This window comes from Saccopteryx bilineata, chromosome 4 (genome assembly GCF_036850765.1).
Source record: "Saccopteryx bilineata isolate mSacBil1 chromosome 4, mSacBil1_pri_phased_curated, whole genome shotgun sequence".
Classification (NCBI taxonomy): Eukaryota; Metazoa; Chordata; class Mammalia; order Chiroptera; family Emballonuridae; genus Saccopteryx; species Saccopteryx bilineata.
Genome location: NC_089493.1, coordinates 175,707,951 through 175,728,373, shown reverse-complemented (window position 1 = coordinate 175,728,373; position 20,423 = coordinate 175,707,951). Strand labels below are relative to the sequence as shown.

The 20,423-nt window shown below is 47.0% G+C and overlaps 1 protein-coding gene across 1 annotated transcript in view; it reads left to right on the top strand.

Annotated features, from left to right (window-relative positions):
• The window catches only part of ZNF300 (zinc finger protein 300), a 32,039-nt gene that overhangs the window by 1,208 nt on the left and 10,408 nt on the right, over window positions 1-20,423 (top strand). The window contains 4 exon segments of the mRNA XM_066273027.1: window positions 1,070-1,177; window positions 15,895-16,207; window positions 16,925-17,027; window positions 17,614-17,657. Of these exon segments, the coding sequence (XP_066129124.1) occupies window positions 1,070-1,177; window positions 15,895-16,207; window positions 16,925-17,027; window positions 17,614-17,657 (568 nt within the window).

Sequence of the window (20,423 nt, the reverse complement as noted above, 5' to 3'; positions counted from 1 at the left end):
ACCTAGAATGCTGAGGTCGCCGGTTTGAAACCCTGGCTTGCCTGGTCAAGGCACATACGGGAGTTGATGCTTCCTGCTCCTTCCCACCTTCTCTCTCTCTCTCTCTTCTCTGAAATGAATAAAATAAATAAATAAATAAATAAATAAATAAATAAATAAATAAAGATGAAGAGGTTGGGCCAGACAACGTCTCCCAGCCAGAGGGTGCAGGGGATGGCCTTCCCAGCTGTTAAATGGGGTCAATAATTTCTGCCCTAGCCTGACCTGTGGTGGCGCAGTGGATAATGCGTCGACCTGGAAATGCTGAGGTCGCCGGTTCGAAACTCTGGGCTTGCCTGGTCAAGGCACATATGGGAGTTAATGCTTCCAGCTCCTCCCCCCTTCTCTCTCTCTGTTTCTCTCTCTCTCTCTCCATCTCTCTCTCCTCTCTAAAAATGAATAAAGAAAAAAAGAAAAAAAAAAGATAAAAAAAAAATAATTTCTGGCCCTGGCCGGTTGGCTCAGTGGTAGAGCATCGGCCTGGTGTGCAGAAGTCCCGGGTTTGATTCCTAGCCAGGGCACACAGGAGAAGCGCCCATCTGCTTCTCCACCCCTTCCCCTCTCCTTCCTCTCTGTCTCTCTCTTCCCCTCCCGCAGCTGACGCTTCATTGGAGCAAAGATGGCCTGGGCGCTGGGGATGGCTCCTTGGCCTCTGCCTCAGGCGCTAGAGTGGCTCTGGTCGCAACAGAGCGACTCCCCGGGTGGGCAGAGCGTCTTCCCCTGGTGGGCGTACCGGGTGGATCCCGGTCGGGCGCATGCGGGAATCTGTCTGACTGTCTCTCCCCGTTTCCAGCTTCAGAAAAAAAAAAAAAATAATAATAATAATACTAATTTCTGCCCTGCCCACTCAATACGCCATTAGGAGGCTCTGGTGGGGGGGGGCTTAAAGGCGCTGGAATGTGAACTCCCGCGAAGACTGAAGAATTGGTTTTTTCCTTCCAATTCATTCTTTGTCCCCAAAACCATATCTTGTCAATACCCTTTCCTCACATTACTGAGCTCTTAAATTTACTGTTATTTAATTCAACAGGTGTTTATTAACTGCCTACTGTGTGCTAGGCATTGTGCCAACTGCTGAGGATTCCACTATTCAGAATAAACAAGGCGTGATTCCTGACATTGAGGAACTCACTGCCTGGTGAGTTGATGACAGTAAGCGGGCTGCACACGGTGATGGGTGCTCTCGTGGGGAAAGGGACAGCACAGAGGGACAACGGCCCCGATCAATGGTAGCAGGGCCAGCTTCCAGGTGAAAGAACCTAGTAAACTGGGAAGGAGGCCAGGGAGTCAGCTGGGCGAGAGGCATGAAAGTGGTAGGGAAAAAGGGAAAGTGTTGAGGGATGGAAGGGACCACACGATCAAAGGCTGGTTGGCCCCTCACCAGCTTCGATCTTCCATATTGTTTGTGGCTGAACATAAAAAGTGACAAGAGGTAAGGTTGGAGCAGTAAACAAGGGCAGATGGAAATGGGCTCTGATGGCCTTGGACTTCATCGTGGGGAGAGTAGACGGAAGAAGACCCCTATCACTTTGTTTGGTTATTGTTTGTTTTGTTATTCTTTTATTACTTTTTTGCGACTTTAAATAATCTTATTTATTTATTTACCTACATATTTATGGTCTATTCCATTCTTCTCCCAACTATAGTGTAAGCCACATGAGGTCCAAGACCATGTCTGTTTTATTTTCCGTTGTAACTCCAGCCCCTAGCAGAGTACCAGGCATGTAGAGTAGTCAATAAATAGTTGTTTCAGAATGAATAAATGAAAAAATAAAAATAAAAAAGAATGAATAAATGAGAAGAAGGAAGTAGGAGCACATAGATAGATTTGAGAGTGTGTTTTATTCCTCATTTATCCTTTGCCTTTATTCAGGGACAAGCCTCTGCCTCCCACCCTCCCTAGAGGAGGTGTATGGCTCAGGAACTTTTATGTCTTTAGGGAATGAGGTGCAGGTGAGGCTAAGAAATGAGCTAGGGAGGAGGGTCTGGGTAAGCTGACCCTGAAACTGAAGGCTGCCAGAACTCTGGATGTAAAGTTCCTTTTTCTTAAAGGGTTTGTGGTCTATGGGAAATAAATAATCCGGCCCTCATGCTGAACTCCAAACTCGTTTAGCGCATGGGTCAGAATCAGTTCTTGTACATCTCAGGCTTTGATCTCTCAACCTGATAGAGACTATCAGGCCACAAGGGTCCTTAGACATGACCTAGTTCCTTGTCTGCGCAAAATGTGGTCCTTGGACTCCCCTGGCAGACATTCCCCAAGCTGCCTGTCCTACTTGTGACTCTGTCTTTAACCATCTAGCGCAGTGATTCTCAAAGTGTGCCCCAGGGTGCACTGGTGCGCCCTAGAAGATTTCCAGGTGTGCCCTATGATATTCCAGAGAAATATGTGCCTCGTGGGGACCAAAAATCCAACAGGGTTTTTGGAGGTTAGATTTTTGGGGGACAGAGGTATGGGGAATTGGCTGTAAGCTGACAGTCTGCCCAACACCCCACCTCAGTTGCCTGATTAGGTTGCAAAAAGCTGTTAAGCTGTGGTGCTGGATTGTTTACACTACCCACCATGTTCCCTGGAAAGACTGGAGGCAAGTTTCTTCTATCCTTTGTTTGGTGTAAAGTTAAGATAATATGTATGGTGAGGGTTTTCTGCACTCAACACAATTAAGAGTAAAAAGAGAGGAATTCTTCAATGTATTGACAAGGAAATGAGAGTTTGCCTTTCAAATATATGCCCAAACATTGAAGAAATCACTAGGACACATCAGGCTCACGTTTCTCATAAACACAAGAATGAAAAAACTTAACACATTCGCTCCGGGACTTGCCGAATTTACTAAATCTTACTAAGAATGTATCATATCTTGACCAGGCGGTGGCGCAGTGGATAGAGCATCGGACTGGGATGCAGAGGACCCAAGTTCGAGACCCCGAGGTCGCCAGCTTGAGCACGGGCTCATCTGGTTTGAGCAAAGCTCACCAGCTTGGACCCAAGGTCGCTGGCTCAAGCAAGGGGTTACTTGGTCTGCTGAAGGCCCACAGTCAAGGCACATATGAGAAAGCAATCAATAAACAACTAAGGTGTCGCAATGAAAAACTGATAATTGATGCTTCTCATCTCCTCATCTCTCTCCGTTCCTGTCTGTCTGTTCCTAGCTGATTCTCTCTCTGTCTCTGTAAAAAAAAAAAAAAAAATGTATCTATATATAAAAAGATAACATTTTTGTTGTTTTTTAATTTTATTTTATTTTTTTAATTTTTATTTATTTATTCATTTTTAGAGAGGAGAGAGAGAGGGCAAGAGAGAGAGAGAGAGGAGAGACAGAGAGAGAGAAGGGGGGAGGAGCTGGAAGCATCAACTCCCATATGTGCCTTGACCAGGCAAGCCCGGGGTTTCGAACCGGTGACCTCAGTGTTCCAGGTCGACGCTTTATCCCACTGCACCACCACAGGTCAGGCCTGTTTTTTTTAATTTTTTAACCCCCTTTTTTTACGAATTCTAAAAAGCATAACTCAAAAACTGTAACACAAAAATGTTTTTTAATATCAGAATAAATTTAATTTTGTCATATTGATTTCATTTAATTACCATAAAAGCACACTTAGACTTTTTTCTTTAATATTTAACTTAGGCCCTGGCCAGTTGGCTCAGTGGTAGAGCATTGGCCTGGCGTGCAGGAGTCCCAGGTTCAATTCCCGACCAGGGCACACAGGAGAGGCACCCATCTGCTTCTCCACCCCTTCCCCTCTCCTTCCACTCTGTCTCTCTCTTCCCCTCCCACAGCCAAGGCTCCATTGGAGCAAGGTTGGCCCGGGCACTGAGGACGGCTCTATGGCCTCTGCCTCAGGTGCTAGAATGGCTCTGGTCGCAACAGAGCGACGCCCCCTGGTGGGCAGAGCATCGCCCCCTGGTGGGCATGCCAGGTGGATCTGGTCAGGCACATGCGGGAGTCTGTCTGCCTCCCCGTTTCCAGCTTCAGAAAAATGCCAAAAAAACACAAAAATTTAACTTAATTATAACATATTTCTCAGAAATTTGTATATAGTGTGCCTATATTGTAAAAATTTGTAAAATTTTAAATGTGCCCCGACTTCAAAAAGTTTGAAAACCACTGTGCATTTGGGATCTAGTTTTGTCTTTGTTAAGTTTTATTTTTTTTTATTTTTTATTTATTTTTATTATTTATTTATTTATTCATTCATTCCATTTATTTATTTATTTCAGGGAGAGGGATAGATAGGGACAGACAGACAGGAATGGAGAGAGATGAGAAGCATCAATCATCAGTTTTTCGTTGCGACACCTTAGTTGTTCATTGATTGCTCTCTCATATGTGCCTTGACTGGGGGCCTTCAGCAGACCGAGTAACCCCTCGCTCAAGCTGGCGACCTTGGGCTCTCGAACCTGGGTCCTCTGCATCCCAGCCCGATGCTCTATCCACTGTGCCACTGCCTGGTCAGGCTCTTTGTTAAGTTTTAATGAGCTATTGATCTCGGGCAAGCAATTCTTCTCTCTAGTTGTGTCATCTGCAAGATGAGACTAACAATAATTCTACCTTATAAGATTATTGTGAGGATTAAATGAGAAAATCCATCCAGTCCAACTAGTAATAAATAACATTATGTTGCATGCTTAGTATGTGCCAGGGACTGTGCTAAACACTTTACTGGCACGATCTTATTTTGATTCCCACCACACCTGTTTTACAGGTGAGGAAACTGAGACATAGAGAGTTTACATGAATGGTCTGAATCACACACCCCAGGATAAGTGAAAAGGGCTTGAACCAGGTCCGACTCCCGAGTCCTCACCTGTGACCACCGTGCTAGGTTTCCTGTTTGTAGATCACTTCACGCAGTATGCCACCTCCCTCCACATCCATTACCCAGCGGGTCCCTGAGCATCCGCTCTGAGGGGTAGGCACTATTACCCTCATGCTCCAAATGATAACTGAAGAGCAGAGAGAGGATTTGCTCAACGTCACAAGCCGCCCTTGGATACCTTCCCTCTTGGTCCCTCTCAGTGCAGTGAGAGCAGCACTGAGCTGAGACCAGATACCTGGTCCTGGTCACTCAGCCCTAAACTCCTCGCGGGGCTATTGTCTTCTTCTCTGTAAATGTAGGGGAGGTATGTGGGCTGGGTGACCTTATAACCTCTTCACACTTAAGTTTATCTCTGCTCTAGGTAATGCTGACTGATCCCGTGCATGGTCAAGGTCAGAGAACCCCTAGGGGGAAAGGAGTCTCTTTCTCATGCCTGCTTTACTGCAAACTCCTGGACAGTGTGTTTCTCCAAGCAGCTTTATGGGCTTCTTCACGTTTAATGGCCATGTCTAGAGCCACACTGCCTGCCTTCCCCTGGTCCCGGTGTGGCAAGGCTCTTTGAATAGCTTGCTAAACCGGCAGTCTGTTGTACTCTGGAGGGATACACTGTCAGCTTGACATTCGGTGTTTAAGCCACAGGCACCCACCCTGAACACTACCATTTTAAAGCTCTTGAAGTCAGAACTACCGTGGTATCTATTTTACAGACATTGAGGCTAATGGAGTCAGAGTGACTTGCCCAAAGGGCATAGTGGGCCATGGAGCTAAACACTAAAATGCAGGTTTTCTGACCCAGGTTTCGTTCTCTCCATCCATATTTTCATTCATTTTCCCATATGTTTTATTGAGCACTGTCTATAGTCAGGTCCTGGGTGGGCACTGAGCATATTGCTGTGAACGTAACAGATGGGCTCCCGCACGTGTGGGAAAGCAGACTGGATGGTATGAATCAGATGTTTCCTACACTACATTAAAATGACATTCACTTCCACTATAAACTTTGCTTTTCTTTTTTGAGAGGAAGAAGTTCTTTTTGGGGCTGCCCTCTTTCTTGCATCTCCTCCCACTTTTCATTTGTTCCCAAACCTCCCATCCAAGTCAATCAATGCCCTGGCTGGAGCTTGGGCAAGTCAGGCCCATAAGCTTCACCCCAAACTCTAAGCACCTTTCTTGCCTCTGGCAAAAAATAGCCACTGCTTCTCCTCCTGACAGTGGGGACAGATAGCATCAAGGAAGGGCCCCTGGTGGAGAGGACTTCCTCCCCCACACAGGGGCTAGTCTCTCATCACAGCCCGTGGGTCAGGATGAACAGGGCTGGAAGGATGACCTGGAGCCCAGGCTCATCCACTGGTGTTACCTGCTTGGCCAGCTCAGTCAGACAAAAATGGAAGGTCCTTATTTCTCTAGGTTGTGGTCTCCGGCCTCCCAAGCATGTCACATGAGAACTCTGGCTTTGGCATTGAAAAACCTGGGTTTGAATCTCAGTTCCGTCTCTTTTTGTTTCACATTGGGCAAGTCATCTTTCCGCATCAGTAAAAAGGGGATTTTGTATGGACTGAGATCGTGCGTATAAAAACACTTTGGTGCAGCCTGACCAGGCAGTGGCACAATGGATAGAGTGTCAGCCTGGGACACAAAGGACCCAGGTTGAAACCCTGAAATCACTGGCTTGAGCGCAGGGTCACCGGCTTGAGTGTGGGATCATAGACATGACCCCATGGTTGCTGGCTTGAGCCCAAGATTGCTGGCTTGAGTGAGGGGTCACTGGCTTGGCTGTAGCCCCTCTGGTCAAGGCACATATGAGAAAGCAATCAATGAATGACTAAGGTGCTTCTCATCTCTCTCCCTTCCTGTCTGTCTGTCCCTCTCTCTGTCTCTCTCTCTCTTGTTAAAACAAACAAACAAACAAAACAGTTGGTGCAGTACTTGGGATATATTCCTTCCTCCCTACATGGTTATTATTATTAAAGATGTCAATGATGGCATCAAGTATCTTAGCCTAGGAGTGGGTGCCTAAACTTAGCATCCTAGAAGGACAGAGCCTGGGCATCCTACCATCCCATTGCCCTGCTAGCCCCTCCTTGCTGAGCGTGTCACCACTTGCAATTCTACAACTCATCACAGCTTTGTCTTTGTGGTCGCTCTGGTCCTCCCTGCCCTTTCTGAACCATGGGTCACAGGACCTGCGAGGGCTCCGTCTGGTTTTGGAAGTCTTTGGTTAGGTTTCCTAGTCAGGTACTTTGTGTACAAAATTCTGAGCTGTTCTTATCCAGAGGGCATCAAAGAGGAGGGATGTGAGATTTCAGGACTTCAGAATACCCTGAGTGAGCAAGTACCCTGCTCTCCCGCGTGCACAGACCTCTATCCAACCTACCAGTCACATATAATAGCAAAGATGAGCAGAGTGCCTACTATGGGTAGGCTCTGTTCCAAGTGTGTAGGTTTCTTAGATTTTATTTATTAATTTTTAGAAAGAGGAGAGAGAGAGAGAAGAGGGGGTGGAGCAGGAAACATCACCTTGTAGTAGTTGCTTCCTGTATGTTCCTTGACTGGGCAAGCCCAGGGTTTCAAAACAGTGATCTCAGCATTCCAGGTCGACGCTGTATCTACTGCACTACCTCAAGTTAGGCTGTTCTAATATGTTTTTGTTGTTGTTGTTTTATTTTTCTAAAGTGAGAAGAAGGGAGGCAGACAGACTCTTGCATGCACCTGACTGGGATCCACCCAGCATGCCCACTAGGGGGCGATGCTCTGCCCTTCTGGGGCATTTCTCCATTGCAATTGGAGCCATTCTAGCACCTGAGGCAGAGGCCATGGAGCCGTCCTCAGTGCCTGGGCCAACTTTGCTCCAATGGAGCCTTGGCTGCGGGAGGGGAAGAGAGAGACAGAGAGGAAGGAGAGGGGGAGGGGTGGAGAAGCAGATGGGCATTTCTCCTGTGTGCCCTGACCAGGAATTGAACCTGGGACTTCCACACATCGAGCTGACACTCTACCACTGAGCTAACTGGCCAGGGCCCTAATATGTTTTAAACAGCCTGGTTAATCCCATTAACAACTCTATAAAGTATGTATAATATAAATTCCATTTTAAAATTGAGAAAACTGGGGCATAGGGAGGTTTCTAACCTAAGCTAGTAAGTGGTGGAGGTGAAATTCCAGTCCAGACAATCTGACTCCAGGGCCTGCACTCTTCCCTTCACACTTCACTGAAGCCCAGAGAGTGAAGGGACTTGCCCAAAGTCACACAGCAATTTCTCCAATGATCTCTGACCATTAAGCCACTGGAAGAGTCACACTGAAGGCAAAAATAAGACAAAGGTTAAAATATCCTGGTCTCTCTCATTCTATATCTTCCCTCCACTCCCAAATCCTACGGGCTGTTTATTAAAAGCAGAGAGGTCTAGGGTGTGGCCTTGTGGGTCAGTGCCAAGGCTGGTCTGGCCTGGCTGACCCCACCGTGCTCAGCCCTCTTTGGAGCTTAGTCTGGCTTCCTCTCTCACCCACCCAGGGCACATAAGCACAGTCAGTGGGGACAGGGCTGGCACAAGAAGACAGGAAGGGAAAAGGGCAGGGGCAAGGATCAGGGAGGCGGGGTGGAGTGCAGCAGGGAACGGGAAAGACAGACGTGTTCTAAATACCCAGTGCGTGTGCCAGACCCAGTGCTAGACACCTTCCCATACATCCTGCGAGGATGGTCCCATTGGTACCCCCTTTTTTTTTTACAAGGGAGGAAACTGAGACTCAGAGGGATGACTTACCTGCCCAAAATTATGGGTGAGTCACTGTGAAAATGGACCCCCTTTCCATTAGAGAAGATGGGAGGCGAGTGGCAGAGGAAAGAGGAAGAGAGCCATGGGGGGTGGGGAGGAGGAGAAGGAGGTAAAGTGTGGGGGCCTTGGTGCTGTGCCTGACAAGGGCGATGGGCCCAGAGTGGTCCTTGCACCCCAGAAGGCTCACTCCGCACATGTTTATAAGCAACCTCAACATTCACAAGGAGAGTGACCTCCAGCCTGTCTGTTTCTAACCCGTGACTACTCATGGATATAAACAGCCTGGTTATTAACCCCAGGAAACTGGCTCCTCTGGGACTTAGCTTTATCTCCCGGGATGGGCAGGCAGGGAGAGCAGGAGGTGCCTGCCTGGCCAAGCCTTTCCAGACTGGGAGGTGGGAGGAGCGGCTGCCAGGAACTTGATGATCCTTTTAAGAGCTGGGCCAAATGGGGCCACAGAGAGCATACTCCCATCGATGTCCACCCCTCACCAACTTGCACAAGGCCACATAGTAGGTCAGTGGGCCCTAAAAGCCTCTGACCCAATGATTGCCCCTTTAAGGGAATTAAAGCTTGACTCATCTCACTATTTTCCCTAATGCCCCCACCACTAGAACACTGTAGTGAAATCATGGCTATAAAGGCACTGGGCAAACCGACCCCTCTGAGCACTTTAGAAGTTGTTCTCTGGTCCTATTTCTTTTTTTTTTTTCTTTTCTTTTTTTCTGAAGTTGGAAACGGGGAGGCAGTCAGACAGACTCCTGCATGCGCCTGACCGGGATCCACCCGGCATGCCCACCAGGGGGCGATGCTCTGCCCATCTGGGGTGTTGCTCTGTTGCAACCAGAGCCATTCTAGCGCCTGAGGCAGAGGCCACAGAGCCATCCTCAGCGCCCGGGCCAACCTTTCTCCAATGGAGCCTTGGCTGCGGGAAGGGAAGAGAGAGACAGAGAGGAAGGAGAGGGGGAGGGGTGGAGATGCTGATGGGCGCTTCTCCTGTGTGCCCTGGCCGGATATCGAACCCGGGACTCCTGCACACCAGGCCGACGCTCTACCACTGAGCCAGCCGACCAGGGCCTGATTTATTTATTTATTTTAAAGATTGTATTCATTTTAGAGAGGAGAGAGAGAAAGAAAGAGAGGGTGGAGGGAGGAGCAGGAAGTATCAACTCCCATATGTGCCTTGACCAAGCAAGCCCAGGGTTTTGAACAAGCGACCTCAGCGTTCTAGGTCGATACTTTATCCACTGCGCCACCACAGGTCAGGCTCTAGGTGTCCCTTGAGAAAGTCCATAGAAGTCCTCCAACAGCAGTCCTCTTACAAGTGACCTGGACTGGGAATATTTCTGAATGGGAAACAAGCTATGCAGTGATTTGCTGGGGCTGGAATGGGAGGAAGTGGATTTCATAGGCAGCTTGAAGGACTGGAATGAGAACACCAAGGACCACCACTGGAATTGCTGGGAAAGAGAGGGTATGGCCAGACACAAGGATTGGATGAAAAGTCCCGGGATATTGACAACTTGGATTAAGGACAGAGCAAACACAGTCCTATTCCAAGGCAAGTAACTGAGCATGGTAACCTTTCAAGGACACAAGCATTTGTGGCTATAATGGAAAGGTTTTAAAAACAAACTGAGCTCACAAGGCTTATCCAGCTGGCTGCCTCTGCAGGGCTGGTGTGTGCGGTGGCCACCCCCGCCAAGTTGCACTTCCAGAAGCTTCTCCCAATAAAAGTTTTCCCAATAATAGTGCCCTACCCAGCGTCTCAGAATATGTCCCTATCTCTTCCATTCTCTCTGCTTCCCACTGAATCTATTAAAAAGTCTATATATTTTTTAATAGTTTGTGAATTTTAATCCACATGATTTTAATCCACATGAGTAATATATGATTATGTTCTTCTTACAAAATGAAAACTTGACAACAGAGGCTAAAACCTCATTTCACCCCTTTAGCTCCCCATTTTTGTCACAACTCCTCGCTAGTGTAATTAACAGTATGCTTAGTCTTCCAGAACTTTCTGTATGCACACATAGGCCAATTAAAATGTCCAAGTGGCAGCATTTTTTTTTACTTCTGTCATAACTGGTATTACACATTATTGTGCTGCAGCTTGCTTTCTCGCTACTGTATGTTTTAGAGATCTGTCCAGGTTAGTATTTTTAATCTACTTAATTTTTAACCGTGATACAATGTGGGTGTTTCATGTTTATTTACTCCCCCCCTCGCCCAGCGTTCCACAGCTGCAGACAGTGCTGCCGTGAGTAGCCTTCATACACCTTCTTGGACATGTGTGATTTCGTTTCTCTAGGACAGAAATCTGGCAGTGGAATTATAGATTGTTTTAAGTGCTTCCAGACCCAGAAAAAGGTCCTGGGTCTGGAAATCTACCTCTGCAAGCAGAGGGCAGGGAAAGACAAAAGGCTGGCCACTTCAGTCTGGTCATTAACAATTTTTTTTAGTTAAAAAAAATTTTTTTTATTCATTTTTAGAGAGGAGCGAGAGAGAGGAGAGAGAGACAGAGAGAGAGAGAGAGAAGGGGGGAGGAGCCGGAAGCATCAACTCCCACATGTGCCTTGACCAGGCAAGCCCATGCTTTCAAACCGGCGACCTCAGCATTTCCAGGTTCACATTTTATCCATTGCTCCACCACAGGTCAGGCCTGGTCATTAACAATTTATTAAAGGGAAACTTACATAGGAAGCAAGTCTCAGCGGCGGCGCCACTTGGCAAGTGCCAAAGAATCACATAGGGAATAAAAGGGGGATGTTCACGGGTGCTAGCACGTGAATGCTACCAGGTATGAGAAGTTACTTTATGTGCTTGACCAGGTCAGGACAATGACCTGTTCCAGGAACCAGCATGTACCAGGAGGCAGGGGAGGAGCTCTGGTCTGTGTCAGAACGGGAATCGATTACCATCAGTCTCCAAGGGGGGTTTGCAGTAACCGATCTCCATTCTGACCCAGGTCCAGCTCACAGGTCAGACAGCAGTCAGGTATTGGAGCAGTCTCTTCTCAACAGCCACCAGGGTATGACCACCCCCCGCTGTATCTCTAGTGTAGATGCTCCCTGGCTGGCTCCCAGGGTCGTTTCTTCTGTCTTAGGTAACACATCTAAATCACCAGCTTCCTGCTTCTAACTCCCCACGGAACAACCCCACCCAGAGGTCCCTCGGGTTCCACAATCTTGTATAACAAAAGTGACCTTATCTCTCCCCTCCCACACCCCTCATTTGGCGTACCCACTCAAATTCTCCCAGGTGCCCAAACATGGAAACCTTAACCATAGTCCTCTCTCCCCGCAGATATATAATGAGATGTCAAATCTTGAGGATTTTATCTCAGTAATGGTTTTGGGTTCTCATTCCTTCTTATCTTTAGCCAGGATTATTTTTAACAACCCCCTAACTAGTCTCCTTGTTCTCTTATGCAAGGCACCAAAGTAATCTTCGTTAAGTACAGGTGATGTCATTTTCGTGGTTGGTTCCCCGCCTGGATATAAAATACAGTAGGATCTCCTTGGCTTGCTGTTCACAGACTTCTCTAATCTGGCTCAGTTTTCTTCCTCTTGTTTTTAATCCCTTCAACTTCTTTCTCCCTCATACTTCAAACACACTGATCCTCTTGTATTCCCCGTATTTCTTGCCTCCCAGATTTTGTTTATGCATTTCCTCTTCTGAGAGTCTTTCTCCGAGCTCTGCCCATTGAAGGTCTACCAACCCTGCTAGGTCCTACCAAACAAACACTAAGGATGTGGGTGGCAGTGTCCTTCTCTGTAAGAAGGACATAATACCTTCCGGGTCTGTGGGGAACTCTAAATGAAATTCTGCCTCTCGCAGAGAAAATGCTGAATAAACCTCAACTCTGATTATTATAAAGCTGCCCCTTTTATAAAGCTGTGCCCAGGCTCACTGTTTCCTGTGACTTTCCTGCCTTCCTAGTCTCTCTGGATTCTGGTGGGCATTTAGTTATTCAGTTATGTGTCTGCCCTCACACTTGATAATGACCTTCCGAGGAGCAGGGATCCTTTTACATATTTCTGAACGGTGTCCTGGCACAATTCCTGGAACCAAACTGAATGTAGGGAGAAGGTCTGCCTGCTGTCAGTCAGGAAGTGTCATCGGAAAGGGAGAGCCAGCTGTGTGGGGTCAGATGGTGGCATTGAATTCCACCTTGGTGCTCACTGTCTGGTAACAATCCGCACACCTCACTTAGTCTCCCCATACCCAGTTTCCTCATCTATAAAAAGGAGAAAATAATAATACCCGCCTCACAAGATTGGGGTGAGCTTATGGATGCCCAAGAACTTTCTGGTTTTCTTTTTTTTCTTTTTCTTTTTTTAAATCTTAGTTTGTCTTCTCACAGTAGCCTGCTTCCCCCTTGTGGATAAAATTCAAATTACATATTAAAATCAATCGGTATAAATGATATAAGAACCACAGGTTTATCTCAGCATTGCTTTCCTTACTGAACAATTGAAAACAAACCAGGTTTCCAGATAAGAACTGAGCTAAATATATGATGGTACACCCACACAAGGGAATATTATCAAGCCATTGAATATAATGAAATAGATGTCTATGGTGTACTGCTAAGCAAAACCCTGGTTATAAACATGCAGTATAAACAATGCTCTGTTTCTGTCAATAGCTAATGTTAGCAGTGTTTATTGTTGGGAGGTGAAGTTCAGTTCCTTTTAACTTTCTTCTTTATAGTTGTATGGCTCAGTTTGTATTTTTTTCTTTCTTTTTTTTTTTTTTTTTTTTTTTCTTTTTCATTTTTCTGAAGCTGGAAACAGGGAGAGACAGTCAGACAGACTCCCGCATGCGCCCGACCGGGATCCACCCGGCACGCCCACCATGGGGCGACGCTCTGCCCACCAGGGGGCGATGCTCTGCCCCTCCGGGGCGTCGCCATGTTGGCGACCAGAGCCACTCTAGTGCCTGAGGCAGAGGCCACAGAGCCATCCCCAGCGCCCGGGCCATCTTTGCTCCAATGGAGCCTTGGCTGCGGGAGGGGAAGAGAGAGACAGAGAGGAAAGCGCGGCGGAGGGGTGGAGAAGCAAATGGGCGCTTCTCCTGTGTGCCCTGGCCGGGAATCGAACCCGGGTCCTCCGCACGCTAGGCCGACGCTCTACCGCTGAGCCAACCAGCCAGGGCTATTTTTTTCTTTTTTTAAGTTTACTTTTATTATTGATTTTACAGAGACAGGAGAGAAAGAGGAGAATGGAATGGGAAGTATGAACTCATAGTTGCTTCATGTTAGTAGTTCATTGCTTGCTTGTTGTATGTGCCTTGACCAGGGCAGCCCAGGGTTTTGAACCGGCAACCTTGGCATTCCAGGCCGAAGGTTTATCCACTGCGCCTCCACAGGCCAGGCTGTATAGCTCAGTTTTTGACAATGAGCTGTTAGAAAACTTTAGCTCCTCTTCCTGTGGGGAACCTATCAGTAAAATAAGAAACCCATTAGTTACCTGCTGTGACAGGCCAATCTGAATCAGGGAGTACTCTGATCATATATTTTTAAAATATCTTATGCTCCAGCACTGTGTGTGCACATGCATAGTAAACTAACGTTAGAGTCAACCCAAGATACAGGACCTCAGTGAGAGGCAACCCCAATAGTATTTTTCTGCTCCTTGGCACTGTTCCTTGCAGAGTCCTGGGCGGGAAAAGTGGGAATAGCAAGCCATGGAGGATAAAGGATCCAGGCTGGAGTTCTGGGAGCATCTCAGAAGTGGACCAGTGGGAGCTGTCTCCAATGTTCTTGGCCAGGCCAATCAGAAGTTCTGTTCTGCATCTGACCCTTTGTTGCCAGGATTTTTTTTTTATCATTAATCTGTTATATTATGTGAGCTTTCTGGTGCCATCCAGAGCCAAAATTCTATGATTCTGTTTCCATAGTGCTGCGATTTCTAAGATCCTAATCTGCCCATTTCTTACCCTCTTCTTTGTCTTGACCAAACATTAGTCAGGCCTCTCTCCTCCCCACGAGCCCGTAATGTTTGGATTGTCCCAGGCTAAAACACATTAAAGCAGCAGCCTCCCTAACAGCTTATTCTCAGAATCTGAGGACTTCAGAAACATTTCTTGTTGAAGTGTCCTGGTTTTACCACTTGCATACCCCCACCTCTTTAAAAGTTCCTGCTAACCCTTTTTAGCCCCCAAATAAAAGAAAAGCTCTTTTCTGTTTAATCTTGAGATGCTTACAGATTTTTGAGATTGGAGTGTCCTCCCTATTATAATACCCTTTCTGAATACAATCTCTCCTTATCTAAGCCCAGATTTGTGTTTGACGTGAGAAATAAAAACAGCTAAATATAAAACTGCTGTTCATTTAATTACATAAGCCCCAAAGTATGCCTCCTGTGAAAACTGGTGATACAAAATTGTATCTATTGATGCACATGAAACTTTTGTTTAACATGCATTTCTTAAAAGGTATAAAAGCTTGATGTAAGATCTAAAGGTCATGATATCAGTGATGTTTTATTGATTCATTTTTTAAATGAAGTGATTCTTTTTCTTAAATCCAACTTTGTCATCATTCTCTTCCTCTTTTTTTTCTCCTATTTTTCACTCTCCCCTTTCCCTGTCTCGATCTCCCTCTCTCTGTCTGGGTCTCCTTAGCTTCCTACTTCTGTTCCTATGTCTCCCATTTCTGTCCTTCCGTCTCCCATCTCTCTGCCTCTCATTTGCCCGCATTATCCCTGCTTTCTCCTAATCTGATTGGCCATTTTTCATCCCTTTTTCTGTGCCTGTCTCTTCTAACTTGTCTCTGTTTTCTCTTTTCCTTCATCAGCCTCTGCAACTTACTACTGTAGTCGTAAATTTCCCTACAGAATTCCTTATAATCGTTTTAAAGCATCAAGTTCGTTATTAGCGTGTATCCCCTTTCTCCGTTCTCCCCCTCATGCCCACACCCCACCCCATCCCCGTGAACTCTTCCATCACTTTGACCCCTCTTTGTCACAGTGGCATCTCCCCCGAGGAGACTGAACCATTTCACCTTCTCACCCCTCTCAGCAAGTAGAATCTCCCCAGTCTAGGGCTGTACCATTTACAAACCTGTGTAATTTCAATGAGAATATTTTACTATTTCAAATTCTTCCTCCCTCTCTCACCAAATGTAATCTTCTAATAGAGGACGTAACACTCAAACTTATTCCTCAATGCGCCTGTAAAATCTCTGTGCAAACTTGCACCTTACTGGTTTGTATAATCCTCCTTTTCGTGACCTCCCCCCCCCCGCTCTCTGCAGGTGGCGCAGCCCAACCCGGCTCCGTGTGAAAGGCATTCCTGCGCGTGCACGTGTGTACGGCACTGGCCACCCTCAGCGTGGCGGCTCTCCTTCACACACAGTGCGGGGGCGGCCACATTGCCTCCCGAACAAAGCCGCTGAGGATGCAAAGTGGGCAAAACTGCCCCGTACGGATGAGCACAGGCTCGGAAGCCCCACACTCTGCTCATCCATACAGGAAGCGAAAGAGCTCATCACTATGGATGTGACAGCCGTCCTGGGTCAAGCCATGACCGGAGTTTTGGGACCTGATCACCGAGCCAGAGATCAGAAGGCAGGTACGTGCGTGCGGTGTGATGAATGTCTTGGATTGGCCATGGGAAGGGAGCAGTCCGTGAGGGTCAGTGATTGGAGGTTTAAGAAGTCACGGTGGAGAGGGAATGTGGATTGGTGTTGGGTTAATGGGGAGTCAGGGATGGTGTGAGCTGTGCGGTTGGTAATTGGGGACTGACGTGTTGGTTGTCTGTGGGATCAGAAATGATCTATAAGGGAACACTGGTGGGGGTGTCTGGGTCGGTGATTTAGGGGACTCTGGGGCAGCAGTGATAGGTGAGGGGGCAGTGGACTTAATGATAGAGCATCCAAGTGGTCGGTGGTCAGTGATGTGATGGGTGTGATTCTAGGCCCAAGGATTCAGCGGTTTGGACGGGGTAGTAATGGTGTAAAAATATCGTGGTGGTCAGCCCCAATTTAGCGGGAAAGGTTTTACATGCGTGAGAACTTTCACAGGTCATAGGCAACTGTTGAGTTCTTAAAGGTCAGACCCCATCTTAATTCATCATTGCACCCTTAATCTGGCGCTCCCCACAGAAATGACCATTTTAAAATAAGACCAAACAAGGATAAGATTACTATGAAAAGTGTGCCTTTAGCTCTACTTCTTCCTAAGCTTATTGAAATCATTTTGTATTCTATTCAAGAAACTTTTATTGAGCACCTGCTGGGTGCCCAGAGGTTGGTAAGATTATTTCTCTTGATTGTTTCCTTCCAGATCTGTTTTGATACAGTTTCCCTGTCATGGGAGCACTTACTTCTTCTGAACCAACTCTGTCCTATCTGTATGACTCCTCCTGGGACCAAGAAAAATTTACTGGGTATGTACCTTCCTGCCTCGAGGCAATAAAAATTTAAACAGAAAACATCTTAAAATTAACATTTAGGTCCAAGAATATTGATTGGCAGGAGACTTTGCTGAGTTGAGGGAAAATAGAATCGAGTATTGGAATCCAGCTGCTGGTCCCTTCTGAGGAATAGAGGAATACAATCCTGAACTTTCCATTCGGTCATTGTTGTTCTTACTGCCAGGGACCTCTATTTACAGTTAAGTCTTTACAGAGATCTATCCATTTTTATTGCCTTATGAAAACATTTTACAAATGTCATTGCCAGTTCGTAGAGGGAAAAGTAAGTTGTTAGAAAATCAACATGTAACATCTTCATATGTATACAATCAAAAAACCTGTCTTAAGTTCTCCATGATCATAGTTTAGTCACAAGAGGACTTCCTTCATATGGTGCTTGCTGACCATCCTGTAAGGACCAATTACCTTCTCTCACAGGGTGGCCTGTTATCCACCGGATATCTGGCGATTGGTGTTTCCAGACTGGTGAACACGGAAGCTTCAGTCTGGGTCTGGTCTGTGACAATGTCCTTCTGATCACCAGTTTTGCTTTTTTCAGACTTCTATTCTTTTAGAAGAGAGCAAAAGATGATGAAGTCCCAGGTGAGTTGCTTTTATTTTTAATTTTTAAAAATTTTCTCCTTGGGCCTGACCTATGGTGATGCAGTGGATAGAGTGTCGACCTGGAATGCTGAGATCACCAGTTCAAAACCCTGGGCTTGCCTGGTCAAAGCACATATTGGAAGCAACTATGAGTTTATGAGTTGATGCTTCCCACCCCCCCTTCTCTCTCTCCCCTCTCTTAAAATCAATAAATAAAATCTTTAAATAAATAAATAAAATTTTCTCCTTGGTTTTTCATACAATCCAATGGAAAAGTAAAAAGAGCTATAATATGGAGTAGGGCAAGAGTGGCCAAAATACAGATCAAGACCTAGAATGAGTTGCTAGGTCATATCTAGATGACCTGGCCTGAAACCATTTTTAAAAACTGATGTATTGGACTTGACCAGGTGGTGGCACAGTGGATAGAGTGTTGGACTGGGATGTGGAGGACCGAGGTTCGAGACCCTTAGGTCACCAGCTTGAGCTCAGGCTCATCTGGCTTGAGCAAAAAGCTCACCAGCTTGGACCCAAGGTCGCTGGCTCAAGCAAGGGGTTACTCAGTCTACTGAAGCCCCGTGGTCAAGGCACATATGAGAAAGCAATGAATGAACAACTAAGGTGTTGCCACAAAAAACTGATGATTGATACCTCTCATCTCTTTATTCCTGTCTGTCTGTCCCTGTCTATCCCTCTCTCTGACTCTCTTTCTGTCCCTGTAAAAAAACAAAACAAAACAAAAAAACTGATGTATCGGCCAGGTGGTGGTGCAGTGGATAGAGCATCGGACTGGGATGTGGAGGATCCAGGTTCGAGGCCCTGAGGTTGCCAGCTTGAGCGCGGGCAAATCTGGTTTGAGCAGAGCTCACCAGCTTGGACCCAAGGTCGCTGGCTCGAGCAAGGGGTTACTCAGTCTGCTGAAGGCCCACGGTCAAGGCACATGTGGGAGGGCAGTCGATGAACAACTAAGGTGTCGCAACAAAAAACTGATGATTGATGCTTCTCATCTCTCTCCGTTCCTGTCTGTCTGTCCCTCTCTCTGACTCTGTCTCTGTAAAAACAAACAAACAAACAAACAAACAAACAAACAAACTGATGTATCACCTGACCAGGCTGTGGCAGAGTGGATAGTTGGCTTGAGATGCAGAGGACCCAGGTTTGAAACCTGAAGTTGCCAGCTTGAGTGCAGGCTCATACGGCCTGAGTGTGGGCTCACCAGTTTAAGCGTGGGGTCGCTGGCTTGAGCATGAGCTTATAGACATGACCTCATGGTTGCTGGCTTGAAGCCCAGGGTTGCTGGCTTGAGCCCAAGGTCACTGGCTTGTGCAAGGGGTTACTCGGTTTATTGTAGCCCCCCCACCCTGTCAAGGCACATATGAGAAAGCAATCAATGAACAACTAAGGTGCTGCAATGAAGAATTGTTGCTTCTCATCTCTCTCCCTATCTGTCTGTCCCTCATCCGGTCTCTCTCTCTCGCAGAAAAAAGATGTACCATTTTTTCAGATCTTTCTTACAGACACCATGAGTTTCATATTTGCAATCCTCTAAAGAGAGCAGATAAATTTTCCATGGAAGAGTGATTTTTTTTTTTTTTTTTTACAGAGAGTCAGAAAGAGGGATAGATAGGGACAGACAGACAGGAACGGAGAGAGATGAGAAGCATCAATCATCAGTTTTTTGTTGTGACACCTTAGTTGTTCATTGATTGCTTTCTTTTCTTTCTTTTTTTTTTTTTGTATTTTTCTGAAGCTGGAAATGGGGAGAGACAGTCAGACAGACTCCCGCATGCGCCCAACTGGGATCCACCTGGCACGCCCACCAGGGGGCGATGCTCTGCCCCTCCGGGGCATCGCTCTGCCGCGACCAGAGCCACTCTAGTGCCTGGGGCAGAGGCCAAGGAGCCATCCCCAGCGCCCGGGCCATCTTCCCGGGCCATCTTTGCTCCAATGGAACCTCGGCTGCAGGAGGGGAAGAGAGAGACAGAGAGGAAGGAGGGGGGGTGGCTTCTCCATGTGCCCTGGCCGGGAATCGAACCCGGGTCCCCTGCATGCCAGGCCGACGCTCTACTGCTGAGCCAACCGGCCAGGGTCCATTGATTGCTTTCTTATATATGCCTTGACCGTGGGCCTTCAGCAGACCGAGTAACCCCTTGCTCGAGCCAGCGACCTTGGGTCCAAGCTGGTGAGCTTTGCTCAAACCAAATGAGCCCGAATTCCAATCCGACACTCTATCCACTGCACCACCGCTGGTCGGGCAGAAGAGTGATTTCTTGCCATGTAAGACTAGAACTTCCTTTTTAGGTCTTTGTCTAGATGATGGGATACAGTGTTCTCACCAACACTCCTGTGCTAAATGCAGTAGTAGATTTCTTTAGCTGTGTCATAAAATGATCTCTCCTAGAGGGAAAGTATCAGTGTCAGAGCCAAACTCTTGAACTTTATCTTTCTGAGCTAGAGTCATCAAATTATTGCCTGTGGGACACCTGGAACTTTTTTTTTTTTTTTTGTATTTTTCTGAAGCTGGAAACGGGGAGGCAGTCAGACAGACTCCCTCATGCACCCGACCAGGATCCACCCGGCATGCCCATCTGGGGCGTCGCTCTGTCGTGACCAGAGCCACTCTAGCGCCTGGGGCAGAGGCAGGCCAAGAAGCCATCCCCAGCGCCCGGGCCATCTTTTACTTCAATGGAGCCTTGGCTGCGGGAGGGGAAGGGAGAGACAGAGAGGAAGGAGAGGGGGAGGGGTGGAGAAGCAGATGGGTGCCTC